The 18,879-nt window shown below is 54.2% G+C and overlaps 1 protein-coding gene across 3 annotated transcripts in view; it reads right to left on the bottom strand.

Moving 5' to 3' along the window:
- PARVB (parvin beta) overlaps positions 1-18,879 on the bottom strand; it is an 81,837-nt gene that overhangs the window by 54,192 nt on the left and 8,766 nt on the right. For all 3 annotated transcript variants that reach the window (XM_024737521.1, XM_024737522.1, XM_024737520.1), the window contains exon 2: positions 1,754-1,843. In XM_024737521.1, the coding sequence (XP_024593289.1) occupies positions 1,754-1,843 (90 nt within the window). The remainder of the gene's footprint in view (positions 1-1,753; positions 1,844-18,879) is intronic.

Below are 18,879 nucleotides of genomic sequence, written 5' to 3' on the forward strand. Positions count from 1 at the left end.
TCAAGCCCGTGTCCCCTGCGTTGGCAGGTGGATTCTTAACCACCGCGCCACCAGGGAAGCCCAACCAGGGTGGTTCTTATCAAGGTCACAAGAGCTTCAGGGGCCAGCAGAACCTTACAGAGCAAACGGAAGAATGCCAACTCCCAGCCCAAGAGCAGCTATTTAGAAAAACGTAAGACAGACGACTTAGGGGCCAGGGAAAAGCAGGTTCAAGGCATATTGACAAAACAATAGCCTGCCACACGTTTACAGTAAATCTACTTTCTAGCACTCCTGCTGGTCTAAAGCAGGGTTCTCAGCCAGAAGCAATCACGTCCCCCGAACCCCCATCCCAGGGGACTCGCTGTAATGTCTGGAGACGTACAACAAGAAGCATTACAACAAATGATGCTGGGTTAATAAGCTGCCTTATTCATTAAGAAAAAAAAAAAAAAGAATTATCTGGTCCCAAATGCCCACAGCACGGGGTGGGTTCAGGAGAAACCCTGTTCTGAATCAGGGTAATTTCCAGACAGCGTTCATCCCCAGTTTCTCCTGGGAGAGGGTCACTTGCCTGGGCAGCGGCTGCAGCCAGACTGAAGACAAAACACAACAGCATCAGTGAAGGGTCATGCTCTTCCTAGAGCAGAGGGGAAGCCGCAGGGGACGCCGGCGGCACCTCCGAGCCCGTCCAGCGCTTGGCTGCAGGTCAGCCGCCTGGACGTGCGTTTGCATTTCTTCCCCATCAGCTCTTGCTGGCCTGGCCTTGTCGTGGGAACCACAACAGAGGCATCAACCGGGACTTCCCTTTGAACCAGGCAGGGTTTGGAAAGAAGCGGAATGTTCCGAGACTGCCTTCCAGATCCATCGGATCCCAAAACACGCTTTAAGGCAAGTGTATCCAGGCCGTCACCTCATCAGTGCCGGCTGGGATGCGGTCCTGAGGTGAGTGCAGGGCCGGTACCACTTGGCAGGTCCCACCTAGCAGGCCCCTGGCATGGAGGCCACTCCGGCTTGTGCAGAGATGGGGGGTATGTTAATCGTGTTTCTTATTTTCTGTATTTTCTAATGTTTTGACATCCTGGGGCCTTGGGTACCTAGAGGGACTCCGCTCTCAGAGCTAGCTGATTCCCAAAACAGCAAACGTGTCCCCTGGGAGTGCCTTCCACGTGCAAACAACCAACCCAGAGCCCACACCCCCCAGACACCTCTCTAACTGAGCTCACACAGGGCTCTTACACACCCAGCCAACAGCCCCTGCCCTAATCACCTGGGACCAGGTACAGACAGCTCGGGGCAGCCCCTGTGTCCCAGAGGCCCCTGAAATTACCCAGACCAGCCCATCCAAACCTGCTTATGAACCCTGCCTCACTCACTCCTTCCTGTGAAAACCACAATAAAGGCTTCTCTTCTGCCCGTGCCTTCCCGTCACTCCTTCTGCCTCCTGCCCGAGGCTGCTGCCCTCCCCGTCACCTCGGGAACCGTGAGTTTAACAAACCACCTTTTCCGTGGCAGTCAGCTCCTGATCCGTTGGCCTCCTCATACTTAAATCACAACAAAACTGACATTTGCAATCAGAAAGGCAGTAACCTACAAGGGAAGGCTTGCTTTTTTCCTACAGACTTTTCTAAACGTGACCTTGAGCTGAGAGCCCCATGTGACGTCTGAGTCTGATCAGAAGGCCACGAATGCTCCTTTTCAGCCCCTCCCAGACCAACGGCAAGCTGGGAAGCTCAACTCGCCCACGACAAGGAGCTGGAGAAACCGATAATACCGAGCAGGGTGTCTTCAGGGTGGATCTCCACCGAGGCAGGGGACATCGGCAAGTTGATGGCATTCTTCCCTTCTTCCTGCAAGTCACTCACTGTCAGGCAGAAAGAGAAAGGAAAAAGCCAGTTAGTATAAATGGAATATTGCGGCCTCACATGCTGGCAGTGGAAACAGAGAGAAATCAACTCCTGTTTTTTAAGCATTTAACAAACATTCCTAAATGGCTGGTTGCCCAGAAAGAGTCCAAGGAAAAATGCCCCGAACCAAGAATACATTCTGCAATTCTTCACCCACGCCGGAGAGTTCCCGATTCTCACCAAGCCCGGCCAGGCTGTTTTCACCACTCTTTGCAACACATGACTATGTCATGGAAGCTTCTGGGTGCTTCCAGATCCACCCAGGGCTGCTGAGATGGACGAAGCTTGGATCACAGCGACAGGGCCTGAAAAGGGCGGGCTCCCCTCCCACTCCTGGACAGCAATGTCCTCGGCCGTGGACTCTGGGTGTGAAGACCCTCCCGGCACGCAGCAGGCGAGGCAGTGCCGTCGTCCGTGGCCACGTTCACGGGACAGGATCCGGCTGGTCTGATGCTAGGTAATGCCCAGGGTCGGGAGCAGTGAAACATACAGCAGAATCTAACAAACCGGATCCGGAGACTTGGAGTTGGGAGCACAGGACCGTGTCTAGAGGGCAGACAGGGTGCCGGGGGCTGGGGAGGAGGGCGCCCTGAACAGTCGCAGGGACCGCAGGGCTGGCTACGCGATGAGAGGGGCGGCCTGGATGCCAAGGTGCAGAAAGGATCCCTCGCCCCCCGCGCTAGACACCTTCCAGGAAAGCATCTCGACTTACACTGGCCAGGGGGCCACCCCAGGACACCAGGGGCTAACGGTGCATTTCTTCCACCGGCCATAACTGTATTGGACTCCAGGCTCCAGCCCCCATCCAGTGGGTGCAGGGGGCGCTGGGCACCTTTCCAGCCCTGGCTGAGAACCGCTGGGTGACAGTCCCCGACCACACGCCCCCAAACCAGCCTCTTCCTCGGTGAGCTCCAGTGACAAGTGCCCAGCCTTCCTTCTCCTCCTTTTTTCTTTTTTTTTTTTTTAAATCGTAATTGAATTACAACGTTGTGTTAGTTTCAAGGCCTTCTCTGTAATGAAACGTCCTCAGAGGTGGAAACCTACCTCCTCTTTCAATACTGCAGTCACCTCGAACCTTGAATATCTCCAATTCCGGGACCTGAGGGGACAGGGGACAGAGTAGCAAGGGGACAGGACGTGATGGCCTTGGGACAGGCAAGGCCAGGGTGACCCAACCCCAGGCACGCCTGGCAACCTCTCTGCCTGTTTTCTCAAAACATCAGGTCCCCTGGAAGGACTTAATGAAACGATGAACATCAGGTTCTGAGGCCAGAGCTGGGCACACGGTGGGCTCCCTGGACGCAGCCATAGACCCAGCTTTGGGGACAAGCCACCCTCTGTCCCTCACAAGGAGCACGGCAGTGGGGCCCAGGACGTTGGGTTCTAACATCAGGAAGGCCCTGATACAAGACTGTGAAAAAATGGGCTCTCAAGCACACCCACACCCTTACAGCAGCAATGACTTACACGATTCACAGCCAAAAGGTGGAAACGGCCCAAGCGTCCACTGATGGATGAACGGATAAACTAATGTGGTCCACACACACAATGGAATGTTATTCACCCATAAAAAGGAAGGGAATTCTGACACACACTACCGCATGGACGAATCCCGAGGACAGTATACTAAGTGAACTAACCCAGACACAAAACGGCAAACCCCGTACGACTCCACTTACAGGAGGTCCCTACAGTCAAATTCACAGCGACAGAAAGTAGAATGGGGGGTGCCAGGGGCTGAAAATAGGGGGAAACCATGGGGAGTCGGTGTTTAATGGGGACAGAGCTTCAGTTTGAGAAGATGAAGAAGTTCTGGAGATGGAGGGTGGTGATGGCTACACAACGTGAATGAACTTAATGCCACTGAACGGTACACTTAAAAAGGGTTAAAACGGTACATTTTATGTTATGTATATTTTACCGCAATTTAAAAGAAGAGGGAAGAAAAAATGGACCCCTCCCAACAATCCTCCAGTCTGGAGGCCAGCCCTGCACCCGGAGACAGGCACAGTCTCCCTGCCGCCCCCGATCCCAGGAGCAGACCCCACGCACAGCCATCTTTTGATCCCCAAATCCTTAGCTTAACTCTGTGTAAGAAGCAGACACGTGTTAACACCTTCACGAGCAAATGACTTGGAGACGCACCCCGCCCGGCCCCGCTCCCCATTCCAAAGATCCCCTCCGGTCACTCAGTCCCGCTGAGAAAACAGACCCAATCTCAGCAATTATTTTTACTATATTAACAAGTTACAAAGAGTCTTCTAACCAGCAAAGAGCTTTCCAAGGCAGAAAAGGGAAGGAGGAAAAGGGGATTTTTCACAAAAGTTCTCGCATATTCTAGAGGCACGTACGTGAACTGTGTGAGGGGGTGTGCGCAGCAGCCGTGGGCTCCTCTCTCTGGTTTCCTGGGCCAGCGTCACAGAAGGAGGACAGAAAGGCCAGGGAGGTCCCTTCCGGTCAAGGCCGTCTGCCATGGTTATGTTCACGGCCGAGGAAGAACAAAAGGCCCTGGTTTCATATGAGTGGAGGGTCGCACAGGTGGACTTCAGGGCACAGGTGAGCCACGCAGGTGCGTCCTTACTGTGAGCCCGTAGCTCCTCCCAGGAGCCCCAGAGCTACCACGCGGGTCATCCGCTGGCCTGAACATGGGCCGTGGGCCAGAACAACTGGTGGCAGATGGGGGTGTGGGGTGCAGAGATGAAGAGATGCTTCCAGGAGCCCTGCTGCCTGGTCTCAAAAACAGGGAGCGGGGAGGAGAACAGGAACGACATTTTCAAAGCAGAGAAACTGGGTCACATAAAAACAGAGGAATTTCCACACCGCCCTTTGCAACATCAAAGATAACACTAGACAGGGCCTAGGATCTCTCGGCTTTAATAGATGAGAGATGCTCTCACAGACCCACCCAGACGGCACATTCCACAGGCCTATTAAGCATAAAGCCCGGAGGAAAACAAGGAGGGTCTGTGGCCACGAGCCCAGGGCTCGGATCTCTCTGTGCCATGTGCTGGCATGTGGCCTCCGGCAAGTCCCTTCACCTTGCTCAGCCTCAGTTTCACCGTCTAGAACGCGGGGGTGGCAGCGGTACCTACCTCACAGGGGCTTCTGAGGAATCAGTGAAGTTCATCCCAGGGAAAACCAGGGAAGGCTTCCTAGAGGAAGCAGGAATCCCGGAAAAAGGGACTTTGGGACTCCATGCAAAGCCTGTGGGTGACTGATCAGAGCTGGGATTCCGGAAGCCCTCTGTGGCGGCCATGTCCATGCTGAACCACAGCGGGGTTCAGTGAGGCCCCTTTGGAGCTCCGCTATTGTTCACGGCCTGGGTTCCCTGAGGGACACGGTCCCTTCACTGAGGAGCCTTCAGCTGAAATCTGATTTTGGTCTTCTGAGGGTCAGTCCAGGGTCTGGAAGGAGGGGCTCCCCTTGGACCACAGCTTCTCCCCGAGGACCCCACTCTGCCAAGTCAGTGGCTTTTCCCTCATCCCAGGAATGTCTAGGTTTTGAAAGTACTCGTCCATTTGCCAGAAAGTCAGACACTTCAATGACTGGAAATGCCAACTATCTGTGTCACAGCAGAGAAAGATCCAGGGGTCCCTGGTGTGCACCGTGGGTATGGGCGTTCAAAGGACCTGGGGCTCGATGTGCCGGGGCCGAGGATTCATCGTGGTCCTAAGTGTCCGCCCTTGTCCACCCTAAACCCTACAGCCAACGTGTTCCCAAGGCACCCAGGTTCACCTTCCCGCAGTGACACTCGGGGCCGTGGGCCACACGGGGACATGGGGGTGGGTAAGTGCCGGGAGGGAGACAGGCTGGAGGAGACCCAGGGAGAGCGTGTGACAGCTCCAGTGCCCCTCTGGGGACAGCCACGCCTCGCTCGCTCAGCTCCGGGGCGCAGAGTGGGCTGTGCAGACACGGTCGCCACATCACAGGAGCTTTTCCAAAAATGCTGGAAATTCTGGGTTTTGTGTAGAATCCCCCAATTTATAAATGTGAGCAATAATTCAAATTCTGCGGGCCAGCCAGGGGCCACCGGTTTACAACCCCCGGTCGCAGTAAAACTCTAACCCCCGTCCTTGCCTGTCAGTGGGAGAGGGCCACTAGCATTTCCTGAGCACCTACTACGTGCCCAGCACCTTCTCTGTCTTCTGTTCATCTAATCTCCTAACAAGTCTGTGAGGGAGTGGCTGGTCCCGGCTTGGTCAGTGCTGGGCCAGCGTTTATCAGATGTGAAGGCATCTGATATACACCAACCACGAGTCCTAGAGTCAGGACTGAACCCAGTTCAACCTGGTCTTCGCTCGCTATGCTCAGCTGAGTCCTACCCACCTTCAAGCCTCAGCTTGCTGGCCGCCTCTTCCAGGAAGCCATCCTGGGTACTCCCCTCCCATCCCAGGCTCCCCTCTGCCCAGCTCACATCATGCAGCCAGCCCTGTAACTACCTCTTTCTTGGACTGTCTGCCCACACCAGTGCTAACTCAGCTCCTGCATATAGTAGGTCTTTATATCTGAGGGGCAGCACAACGAAGGGCTTAGAAACTGGGAGCCAGTCTGCTGGTTTCAGATCCCAGCTCAGCCACTGACAAGCTGGGTGATCCTGGGCAAGCTACGTATTTGCTCTGTGCCTCAGCTTCCATCTGTGAAATGGGGCCTGATGCAGTCCAAACACACAGAACAATGTCTGGCGTGCGGTACTCGCTCAGTAAGCGTCAGCTTCCAGCTTTTGCCGAACAGAAGGAGACGCATGTGTTTCCAAAGCCCGTTCTCTTTCCATCACTCCACCCAGAGACCGGGCAAGGTTTAAGAAACACACCACCTCTCCTGATTGGAACGACAAATGCATAAAAAGGAGGAAAGAGAATCAAAATCTAAAACCTCAAACGTTTCACAAACAGCCTGCCACTTATACCCCAGGCCGAGCACAAAGGTTCCATCCTTGATTTTTTTTTTTTTTAATCTTTTTCTCTGTATGGGTTTCGCTTATTTATTTATATTTAATTTATTTATGCCCAGGCTCTTTCCCCCTCAAAAAAAGGCTTTCAGACAGTTTTTTTTTTTTTTTCTTTTTACATCATTAGGAAAACACAACTCTGAAAGCAGCCTGCTTTAAAAGAGCAAGGCTACCCGCAAGGGAAAGCACAGATTGGAAAACACAAAGTCTTCTCTCTCCGCGACGGGTGCCAGGGCAGGAGGGGGCAAAGATGGGGTGCAGAAAGCTCCCTGGGGCTCACCTGCGGGGGGGTTCAGCGAGGATTAAAAAGACCCCATGGTGGGTGAGCCACGGCCCTTGGAGGCTGAAGCAGTGACAACACCAGAGAAAACCCCAACAAAAACAGCAGCGCTGTCCCCACCCGGCTCCACAGCTGAAAGAAGAACTTGGCAATGGCAGGAAAGCTGCCTCAATTGTGGACGCTTAACCAGCCCTTTTCAAGACGTACCCACTCCCAGCTACAACTGATCCTACTCAAAGAAACGGAGTGGTCCTCGGAGTTGCCAGGAAAAATAAAGGAGGATAAAGGACGGAGTGTCCCCACGTGAGTTCACGGCGCCCAGACCCCGGCCCCCTATCACCACCCCGCTCCAGGCTGGGGAGGAGGAGTTGGGATCAGCTCCATGTGTGCGAGAAGGACCTGACAAAATCCCTGCTAAATGAGGCTTTCCAGGCTTCCCCGGGGAAGGGAGAGCTTTCTAGGAATCTCCACCACCCATCTGCACTCAGAGGGATCGCATCTTTGCAGAAGTTACAATTTATCAGAATAACTAGATTCATCAGCCATGAAGGTCTTCTTAACAGAGCAGTTCTTCTAAAAATAAACCAAATTGTACTTCATGTAAAGATCTCACAGCTCAGTGGAGTGAAAACAGGGCCCAAATAAGATCTCAACAATGATATCCACAGACCGGACAGCCGTGGGGTGATGCTGTAGGACAACCCTTCCTGACATCCAAAGACAAGGTGATCAAACGACCTACCAATCACAATTCAAACGCATCATCCTTGTAAAGGCCTTGAGATGGGAGGCCCGGCCCTTCCTTCCCAGGAGGTCAAGACTCCAGGCTCCGTCTCCCAGATTCCTGGGATTGCAGTGGATGGATGACCGCATCCTGCCCAGGGTAAAAGGCAGGGAGGGCTATAACCACCTTGGAGACAGCAGCTGCCCTTCCTGACTGGGATGTGGGGAAAGAGTGAAATTACTTTCAGTGATCCATGTAGCAAAACATACATGAAAGAGCCTCTTAACCTTTAAAGTGGCAGATCTGGTATGTTTTTACTGAGGAAGAGATTCTGGCCTTGCCGTGGGGATGCCAGCCCATAGTAATGAGCTCGGTGTATTTATGTACGTTTAACTCACTGTAATTTCTTGGCGGAAGATGAGATTCTGAACTGCTCTGACAAGACCATGGGAACAAGAAAGCACCGTGACTGGGAGGGTCACTCAGCCTGAGTATCTCATGTACGGTGTTTGCTCTGCGGGGCCACGAGATTCCACGCCATTTCTCGAGATGAAATAAGTTGAGACGCTAAAATAAATATGTGAGCATTTCAATAAGGCAAAATGCAAAGGAGGGCGACAGGCGTTACTGACCCCACACGATGAGCTGACAGCTAAAGATCTGTCCTGTTCAGGCAGCGGCAAGCCTCGGGCTCCACAGGGTGCCAATCTAATGAACACTGGTTAAAGGCCGACAGGCCCCCTGGCGCCGGGGGAGTCTGGCACAGAGTGCAGACATACGGAAGGAGGTGTCCTGGCCACTTCCACCCAACAGCCTGGCCTGGCCCCTGGCACAGAGAAGTCTCTTGAGGAACAAACGTACAATTAATTAAGTGCAATACATGTGATGGTGTTGACTTTTTAATTTTTGGCTGTGCCACACAGTATACAGCATCTTAGTTCCCCTACCAGGGATCGAACCCGTGTCCCCTACGGTGGAAGTGCAGAGTCTTAACCACTGGACCACCAGAGAAGTCCCGGTGTGGACTTTTAAAAAGCAGGTTTCAAATAATACAGCAGGATATTTATGTAAAATACAGAATCAGAAAACTCAAAACTGGGAATTCTGAGCTTCCACTGCAGGGGACGCAGTTTCGATCCCCGGTCGGGGAACTAAGATCCTGTAATGCCTTGCGGCACAGCCAAAAAGCAAATAAATAAATACGTTTTTAAAAAAAGAAAACTTAGAACTATGTATTTTTATGTGTACACAACTAAATTCAAAGGAAAAGGAATGAAAGGATGTGCCCCAACATGACAAGAGTAGCATCACCTCTGGGGGGATGAGTGACGGAAAGAAAGGAGATTGCGAAGGCTTTGTCGTGACTGTGTTCATATGTTACTTGCGAAAATTAAAGTTAAAAGGAGAGACAACAAATAGACGCTCTACAGCAGGGACTCAAGGGAGGTGACAGCCAGTTCTACAGGGAAGGAGACCAGAGGGGGCAGCAGGTGAGGCTGCCTGTACAGCTGAGCCTGTCCTGAGGCACTCAGCCCCTGGGGAGGTTTCTAAAGGCAGAGACGCAGGATTCAGAGCCCAGGCCATGAGCCATCCAGGCCTGACGGTCCCTATCTGCCTTAGGTGAAGCCTTGGCCTGGAAACCTCAGACCCTGGGCTCCCTTGCGGGAGGGTCTGCAGGGAGAGAGATGGTGTGCCTGCTGCAGAGATCCCAGAGGAAGTCAGAGGGCCACAGGGCCACGCCCAAAGCAGTGAGTTTGCGGCGTGGAGTCACTGATCTTCCCCAGGCAACTCCATCCTCACCTCCAAGTTCAGGAAAACCGCTGCTTCTAATGCAAGGGGCATCCACACAGCTCAGAGCCTAGGAATCGCCTCTCCTCAGGACCATTTTAGCCCATCCGTGCTTTCACTGAGCAGGTCAATCCATAGCGTCTGTCTCAGGTGACGCTGGGGCAGTGCAGTGCCGCCTGGGTGTGCCTGGGGAAGTCGTGTGAGGGGAGCTGAGGGCCCCGCGTCCTCGGGGAACCCAGCACGGGAGTCCTGTAGGGCAGGAAAGGACCAGCTCTGGGACAGCACCCATGAGCGACCCCATCACCATAGGGACCTCCCTGTCATCTCCCCTCCCATCACCAGCGGGAACCAGCCTGGGAGCCTTGGCTAACCATTCATCCTCCTAAACACTCAGCCCAGACTCCAAACGTCAAAGTACTTAGGCTCTCAGGGGCTAACGGGCGGATTCTTACCCAGCAGGTCTGGGGAGGGTCCAAGACTCAGCATCGTTAACCAGCCCCCAGGTGACGTTGATGCTGCCCCACAGACCACACCTGAGTAGCAACAACTTAGAAGACATTCCCACGCCCCTCTGCTCCTGAAACCCAAGCTGGTAAGCGACTCCGTGCTCCTTTTAGAGATCGACACAGGGGCCACGTTTCAACAACTCCCAACCTGGCCAGCACCCGCCATGGCTCCGGTATTCAAGAAAGAAGGACTGGGCGCCCAGCTCACACGCTATCATGCTAAGCTCCCACGACAGTTGAGGTCTTCCCTAAAAGACTGAGTCACACCCAAGCCGGCCCAGCTGGTCAGGGATGGCTCCAACCCCCTTGGGGCTGCGGTCCCCCAAAACTACATAATCTCTCAGCTTTTGGGGGGATCAAAGGAAAGCACAGACCACTTCCTGCCTGTGGGGAGAATCCAGAATTCCATTCTTTCTCCATGAATCCCTGTTACCAGCCGCTCCGCGGCATGTGGGATCTTCCCGGACCGGGGCATGAACCCGTGTCCCCTGCATCGGCAGGCGGACTCTCAACCACTGCGCCACCAGGGAAGCCCCCTGTTATCACTCTTGAGCCAAATGCAGAGCTGCCCTCTCAGCAGTAAAACTAAATGCGTTCACTGACCACCCTGGCTTCTCCCAAGACCCTCTAGGTTAAAGGGCTGGTTCCCATGTCCCAGCAGAATGGGTTCAGCAGCAGAAATGGCTCTGGGATGCAGGGGAGGCTTGGGCTTTTCCCGGCAGCACTGCCAGCCGCAGGGGACACAGTGACAACCTAAAGGGAAAGAGAAGCTGGGAGAGGGAACCACACATCACAGCCCCGACCACCCAAAACGACTCATGCAAAATGATAACTTGATTCTGGGACCAACACGTACGCAAGTGCAAAGAGGAAAAAGGTAAGGACCAAGATGCTAGACCTAGAACCAGCCTCTGCAGATTTTGCATCTCGTGTCCTGTCCTTAGGGCAACCAGGGGATCTCTCACCAGGACAGCCAGTCGGCCTCCCGCAGGCTCTGCCGTGGCCTCCTCCCACCCCGAGCCAGCCAGCCTCTCCCCTTCTGCAGGAGACCAATTGGACTCTGCTGTCCCTCCTCCCCAGCATCCATGTGCCCTTCCTCTGGTCAAACAGGACTCAGCATCCCAGACCTCAGCCAGTGGGCACACTGCACTCTCCAGCATACAGCCAGGGATGGGCTTGGCCCAATTAGAGCCAACAGAACAAGGAGAGTTTCCTAGGAATGCAGAATGACAGGCACTCTTTCCCTCTGGCCTTGACCCAGAAAGGATGCAGGTGGAAGCTGCCCCATCGTCTTACCAGCACACAAAACCTGGAAATGCAGGCACTGGGTCCACAGAGCTAAGAGGACAGAGTTTAGCTGAGCCAGCTGTCTGCTGGATCAAGCCTTACCTGAGGCTGGCAGCCTCTGGACCTTTCTGTCAAATGAACCAACGAGTGCCATTTTGTCCTTAATCCACTTTGAGTTGGGTTTTCTGTCATTTGCAGACTGAGTGGCTGGCTGTCACTCCCTGGGATAGAGCACCCCAGAGCTCCTACCGGCTCCAGGGTATAACCCAAACCCCTCAAAGTGGTACCTGAAGACTCTTGATGAACAAACCCCACCTCTCATCAACCCAGATGCGGCTCCCTCACTTCTGCATCACCTTTCAATGAGGCCATTCCTTTGCCCCCACTATCCCCACCACCTGAAATGCCCTTTTCATTATATCTAGCCAATTCCACCCGTTCCCCAAGATTCTTCATTAAAGCGTTCTCTGTAACCCCACCCCCTGGGCAGCATTAGGGCCCTTCTTCTGGGTTCCCACAGTTCCCTGTGCACGTGACAGCTACAAACCCTTATCCCCCGACAGGAAGTGGTGGGGTGTGCCCTCTGCCCCGCCCCCGCCGAGTGGCCAAACGCTGATCAAAACCCAGCACGTGACAAGCGTGCGACAAACATTCACAGAATGAATAAATGGCTGTAAATGCGTTTACGTAGGCAAAGTGGAGCCGAAGAGAGAACTTAGGTAAGAGACACAAAGTCAGAAACACTAGGAACAGGCCGTTCTTGCAAAACATGCCACTTCCAGCCACTCGGGTGGACAAGAGCATTTCCATTAAGGCTTCCATTAGCCTGGCAGTCGTGGGTCACCAAGAGCCCAATTACTGCAATGGGGCCGTGTGGAGGGCGAGGCCTCGAGAGCAAGGACTCTGCTCTGCAATTAGGGACTTACTGGGACAGGCTGCCTCTGGGGCAACATTCCCAAACCTCGCCCACTGGAGCGAGTTCCTGCCGGCCAAGGGCGGGGTGGAGGGATGGCACCAGGAAGGAAGCGATCGCCCCCGGTTCCCGGACACTGGGTCTTCCTAATACCAAAGGCTGCTTAGGTCTAAGTATGGAAAGGCTGGGGCTCAGAAGCCAACATCAAACGGATGATTCCCTCTGGCCAGAAGCAGTCCTTTTCCTCCCCTTTGCCCTGCGTGATCAGAAAAATGTGAGAACCACAGAAAAACGAATTGTTTGTGGGAAGGAGAACGGGAAGAAAGACTTCCAGGTGATCCTGCAATGTCAGGTTTACCAAATAAACCACCCGGCGAGCAGAAACCAGGACACCGGAGGGGCTCCGGGCTTCTTGCTCTAAAAAGAATGACTGATCCTTTAGGGACGAGTGATGATTTGGTCGGTTTTTCAGAGGGAAAGCAAGTGGGTCAACTTATTCAAGTCACCTCTCAGAATGCATCAGGTGGAAAGAATCCCTCGGGGGCCTGAGACTGGGGATCGATCTGCGGACGGCCAGGTGTCTGCTCCTGGCCTCACCCTCCTCCGATCCATCCGCCACAGTGTCTCCGGACTTCGTCCCCAGAACGCAGGCCGTGGGGTCACTCCTCTGCCCATGGGCTGTCCTGACACTCCACCACTCCCAAAACAAAACCCACACCCTTCCCCTCGCATCCCACCCTCTCCTCCAGTGCAGAGCTCAGGGCCAGGCTCGGTCACCCCTCCGGGCCTTTGCCAGCCTGCGCCCCCTCCAGGAGCTCCATGTCCAGAGCCTGAGCCTGGAGGCAAAGCCCGCTGCAAACGTCCCCTCTTCCGTGGCCCTGTCCCTCCTCCAAACCCCTGGCCCAGGGTCGCGGACGGTGCAGACAGAATAGCAGAGAGAACGGAGGCTTTGGAGGGCTATTTCGAAACATCCTGTGACCTTGGGCTTTAAGTCCTTCGTCTTTCACCATCTCTCCTCTGCAGAGGGGTTAGAACCAGACCTGTCGTCATGACAACTAATTTAACAAGATGGTGCCTCAGGCAGCAGTCACGTGGTAAATGCTGGGTCTCTCCCTTCTTGTTCCACCACCCACACCAGTGCTGGGTAACCGGAAGCGCTTGGTGTCCCAGAGTCACCCACTCGACAAGTTTGCAGGCGCACCAGGCACATGCCACAGCTGCAAGGTCGGACAGCCCCTGAGCGCCCACGTTTGCCAATCGAGCAGATGTGCCATGTCTCACTGCTACATTATAAACTCCCAGAAGGGGACTTCCCTGGCGGTCCAGTGGTAAAGAATCCGCCTTCCAATGCAGGGGACGCGGGTTTGATCCCTGGTCAGGGAACTAAGATCCCACATGCCGCGGGGCATCTAAGCCCGCGCGCCACAACTACTGAGCTTGCATGCCTCAACTAGAGGGCCTGCGTACCACAAACTACAGAGCCCACACGCTCTGCAACCCACGCACCACAACTAGAGAAAACCTGCATGCCACACTAGAGAGAAGCCCGTGCGCCGCAACAAAAGATCCTGCATGCCGCAACGAAAGACCCCGCATGCCTCAACGAAGATCCTGCGTGCCACAACTAAGACCCAACGCAGCTAAACATTAAATAAATAAATAAACATAATAAATCTTTTGAAAATAAAAAAATAAACCCCCAGAAGGCAGAGCTCAAGTCCTATCACCCCCGTGCCCCCAGAGGTGGGCCCCGCACACAGAGGAGACCCTAGAAAAATGTGCTCACCTGAACAGAACAGAATCGAACCAGATCCCAAAAGCCTGAGTTATCTGCCAGCATCAAGGGGGAAACAGCCTCGCTAATTAACCGTTGGGGATGACAAGGGGCCACGTATCCCCAGGTCACCAATTCTCGAAGAATCCAGACGTTGAAACACACCCTCCCAACTGCAAACCAGGCATATCTAACCTCGAAGACCCTGAATGTACAGCTCAGACATCACCACAAACATCTCGCCAGTCGCTGAGCATTTAAAACAGACACTGTAACGAGGCCAGCAACACAGCCTGACCCGAGCCCCCCACGCCCATCCTGAAAAGTGCGAGGTGCCCCCCAGAGTCGGCCAGCAGAGAGCCAGGCCAGCTGCCATCAATGGGACCAGTGACCGGTGTCCAGGCAGGAAGCTCAGAGTCTGCAGGAGGCTCAGAAGCATTGCTTAACTGACTCGGAGTGAAATTAAAATGCAGCCGCACCAGAGGCAGAGGGGGCCGATCAGGCCGGGTCAGGAGAACATGCCTGTCCGGGGATATGCAAGGGTACCAGCCGCGCTGGGGACCCCGAGGGCCACCATCGTGCAGCGGGCTCTCCTGGAGCCCCCGGGCACGTGTGCATTACCCCACCCCTCTGACGAACAGCTGGACCACACTCGTGAGGCCAGCGTCCCCCGAACCCTCGGGTTTTCTCAGCCCCCTTAGCTCAGGTTCCTGGGACTCACGGCATCCTGGCCCCGTTGGTCCTAACCTGACGGTAGATTCTTTGATGTGAGCGCTCTGTCCCCTGGGTTTGGGAACGGCCTATCTGCCACATGTCTACCAATCAATCATGCTGGTTCTAAGTGAGTAGATGAAAGCAATTTCAGTCACTGGTCATGAAAATCTATCATTAGTTAATGATAACGGAAAAAGAGTCTAGAAAAGGGGCATCTGCCTGCCAATGCATGGGACGCGGGTTTGAGCCCTGGTCCGGGAAGATCCCACGTGCCGCGGAGCAACTAAGTCCGTGCACCACAACTACTGAGCCTGTGCTCTAGAGCCTGCGAGCCACAGCTACTGAGCCCACGTGCTACAACTACTGAAGCCCGCGTGCCTAGAGCCCGTGCTACACAAGAGAAGCCCCCGCAGTGAGAAGCCCGTGCACTGCCACGAAGAGTAGCCCCCGCTCGCAGCAGCTAGAGAAAGACCGCGCAGCTACGAAGACCCAACACAGCCAAAGATAAATAAATAAATTTTTTTAAAAAAAGAGTCTAGAAGAGGCAGAAGGTGGGAGCAGAGGGGTGCTCTGCTCCCCTCTGCTCAGAATTATCAAAAAAAAAGCCACATCTCTTTTATATATAGTAGTGTGTATCTGTTAATCCCAAACTCCTAATTTATCCTCCCCCCCACCGCCTCTTTGGTAACCATAAATTTGTTTTCTATGTCTGTGAATCTGTTTCTGTTTTGTAAATAAGTTCATCTGTATTATTGTTTTAGATTCCACATATAAGTGATATCATATGGTATTTGTCTTCCTCTGTCTGACTCACTTCACTTAGTGTGATCATCTCTGGGTCCATCCATGTTGCTGCAAATGGCCTGAAACCAACCCAGTATTGTAAATCAACTGTATTTCAATTATAAAAAAAAAGTCACCGTGATGTCTTGTGTTTGTCGGTCACGGTCCCGGCCCCTTGGAGCCGAGCTGTGTGATGTGTCCCACCCATGGGGAGATGCAAAGAAACCTGAACAGGACCCGCCCGATGAAGTTAACACCCTCAGAGAGAAATGTGCTTCATAAGAGAAAACCGAAACCGCAGTGGGAAAAATAAGTCCGCTGAAGCAAGCTGGGCTGCTTCCTGTGCGGTGAAACTCGTATTAATTAGCCTGATCGTTACTGTCCCATCGTATCCAGGCAAGCCCAAAGCGTGCTCTGCTGAGAAAATAAGAAGATTAAATCGTTGAGTCATTTTAAGAAAAAGAACCGATTCTCCGTGCACCTGCGCCGAAACAAACGCTCCACCGGGAGAGAACTTGGGACCCGCAGGCGGGAAACGCCAGGAGCACGGCGCCCTCTAGCGGCCCATCTGCCCCTGAAGATGCGAGCCAGGCACGGCCTGCGAAGGTTTCATCTCAACAAGAGAATCTGCTGCAGGGCAGAGGGGTGCCTTCCAAAGGCAGGCGGCTTTGGGGGCGCTTGAAGCCACGTGCCCTGGGGCTGGTGGCTCCATCCGGAACGGATGCGACACTCAAGGGAACAAAGTACAAGGGCCTTCGGCACCCACTGGGGTTCCCGGGGATGGGCCTTTGGAGGGAGGGCCCCAAAGGAGCAAGTGGGAGCCACAGGCACGTGGAGACTCCCTCCCTGCCAGCCAGGACGAAGCCAGGTTCCCCAGCGCCCCCCGACCCCCGGCCCCCACTGTGCCCTGTTCCATTCCATTCCCTTCCTTCCCAGCCTTACCACGTTTGAGGCCCGCTTGCGTCTGTGCTACCGGATTCGTGTCCATAGCTCCGTAAGGGCAGGCAAAAGGCCTGCCTGTCTCCCCAGCTCCCTGCACAGGGCGCAGCCCACAGGAAGCAGTCAGTGACACTTTGCGAGTTAATGGTGAATAAATGAATTCAGGAATGAATGAATGCATGTTGCAAAACTCAAACATTCCTTTCTGGTGTTTCTTTCTGGAACTCCTAAGAGCTCTTTTCTACTTCTTCGGGGGCCTCTGTGGTAGGCTGAATAATGTCCCCTGTCTCCCAAAGATGTCCACGTCCCAATTCCTGGAAACTGTGACCTTACAAACAAAAGGGACTTTGCTGATGTGATCGAGTAAAGGATCTTGCGATGGGAGACGATCCTGGATTATCTGGGTGGACCCAGTGTCATCACAAAGGTCCTTATAAAAGGGATGCGGGTGGGTCAGAGTGAGAAAAAGGCAACGTGACAACACAAGCAGGGAGAGATTGGAAGATGCAGGGCTGCTGGCTTTGAAGATGGAGGAGCCTCTAGAAGCTGCAAAAGACAAGGAAGAGGACCCTCCCCTGGAGCCTCCCGAGGGAGCGCAGCCCAGCCGACACCCGGATTTTAGGACTTAGGACCTCCAGAGCTAAAAGACAGGAAGTTTGTGCTGGTTTAGGCAACTAAATCTGTGGTAATTTCTTACATCAGCACGTTAGCAAACCAATACATTCTTTGGCTGCACCCGCTTTACTGAGCACCTGCTCCGCACAAGGCACCAGGCTAAGCTCCGAGGGCGCGACCGTTACTGGAACAGGCACGGCCTTGGTCCCACGAGCAGCAGAAGCAGAAGCACAAAGAACGCATCCGATCAACACCGAGGACGAAAACACAACTGTCCCCACGTGTCACTCGCGTGACAGTGAAGCCGGGGAGGTTGGCTGCTTGACGGCGAATCCACTAAAATGGACTAAGTTCGGTGCAAAAAGAGCAGGACGGCCTCACGATCGGTAAGATCTGAAGTCGCTTCTCCACCAGTGGCTTCTCAGCCCAGCCACCTCAGGCGAAGGCTGAGTCGGAGGGGAGGGGGTCAGACCCCCACCACGCTCCTCCTCGGCCTGGAGTAGCCAGGGATGTGCTAATGGCTTGACCTCTTCAGCCACACTGTGTTCCACAACCCCTCCCAGCCCTGGACCTCTGTGTGTCCTCTGTCCCGGGAACACCTGGCTTCTCCATCCTGCCAACGTCCTTCCAGGAATCAACCCGCCAGGTCCTCAGGTAGCAGACTGGTCATTTTCAAACGCTTGCAGGGTCCACAGGCTCTTGCGCCTGGTCATCATTCAAGTCACTAAAAACAGTAAATACCAGCCCAGACGTCAGAGTCATCGCCAGGGCTCTGGACCCCGGCAGGCCCATCTACAGTACACCTGGCGCGGTGAGTACATTAGCAAACCAATGGGGAAAAGGACGCTCATCGCAGGAAATCAATTCCCTTTTGCTGCATCCAGATACCTCCCTCCCTTCTCCCACGTGTGCCCGGACACGAGAACGCTGGCCAGGGAAAGAGGCGGGGCTCACTCGGTAGTGAGGATCCAGGTCTAACTACCCATCTGGGTGTGTGACCTCGAGCAAGTTCGCTCCTCCCGGGGCTGGTTTTGCCATCAGTAAAAATGGGGACACCACCTTAAGGGAGGGCTTCTCTGGAGGGAGGGCAGAGACCTCCTGCCAACCATGTTTGACAGCATCGCCTCTGAAGGATGCAAGCAGGACGTGCAGGGCGTAGGGCCCAGGACCCGGGGCCCGAGCCTGGGACTCCAATCCAGCGCTCCCACCACGCAGCTCTGCACGACGGCCCCCGACTTTCAAGGACCCTGCTGTTTGTACTTATGTCACAACTAACGGCCTAACAAGCCCAGGTACCTTTTCACCGCCCGTGAAACAACTGCTTCCCCAGCTGTCAAGTTTAACTACCTGCCCATATTCTCTCTGACTTTTAAAGTTGTGAGCAGACCACCTTTCTATCAACGCAAAGAAGCGAGGAAGCCCTGCAGTTCCCCAAACACCCGGGCAAGTTCGTGGCCCCCAGGTGTCCACCTGATGCCTCCCTTCTCATCCCCCAGGAGGACCCCCGCCAGGCCTCGCGAGCCGACTGCAACCTTCTGTGGGTTGCCCCGGCACTCTGGAAGCAGGCAGGTCTGGAAGAGCTCACCATGCATCATAGCGTGAATTGTATCCCCCAGAAAGACATGTCGAAGTCCTAACTCCTGGTGCCTGTGAATGTGGCCCTATTTGGAAATAGGGTCTTTGCAGATGTGATCAGGTTGGGATGAGGTCATTCGTGTGGTC

Source organism: Neophocaena asiaeorientalis, unplaced genomic scaffold (genome assembly GCF_003031525.2).
Source record: "Neophocaena asiaeorientalis asiaeorientalis breed wild unplaced genomic scaffold, Neophocaena_asiaeorientalis_V1.1 scaffold242, whole genome shotgun sequence".
Taxonomy (NCBI): Eukaryota; Metazoa; Chordata; class Mammalia; order Artiodactyla; family Phocoenidae; genus Neophocaena; species Neophocaena asiaeorientalis.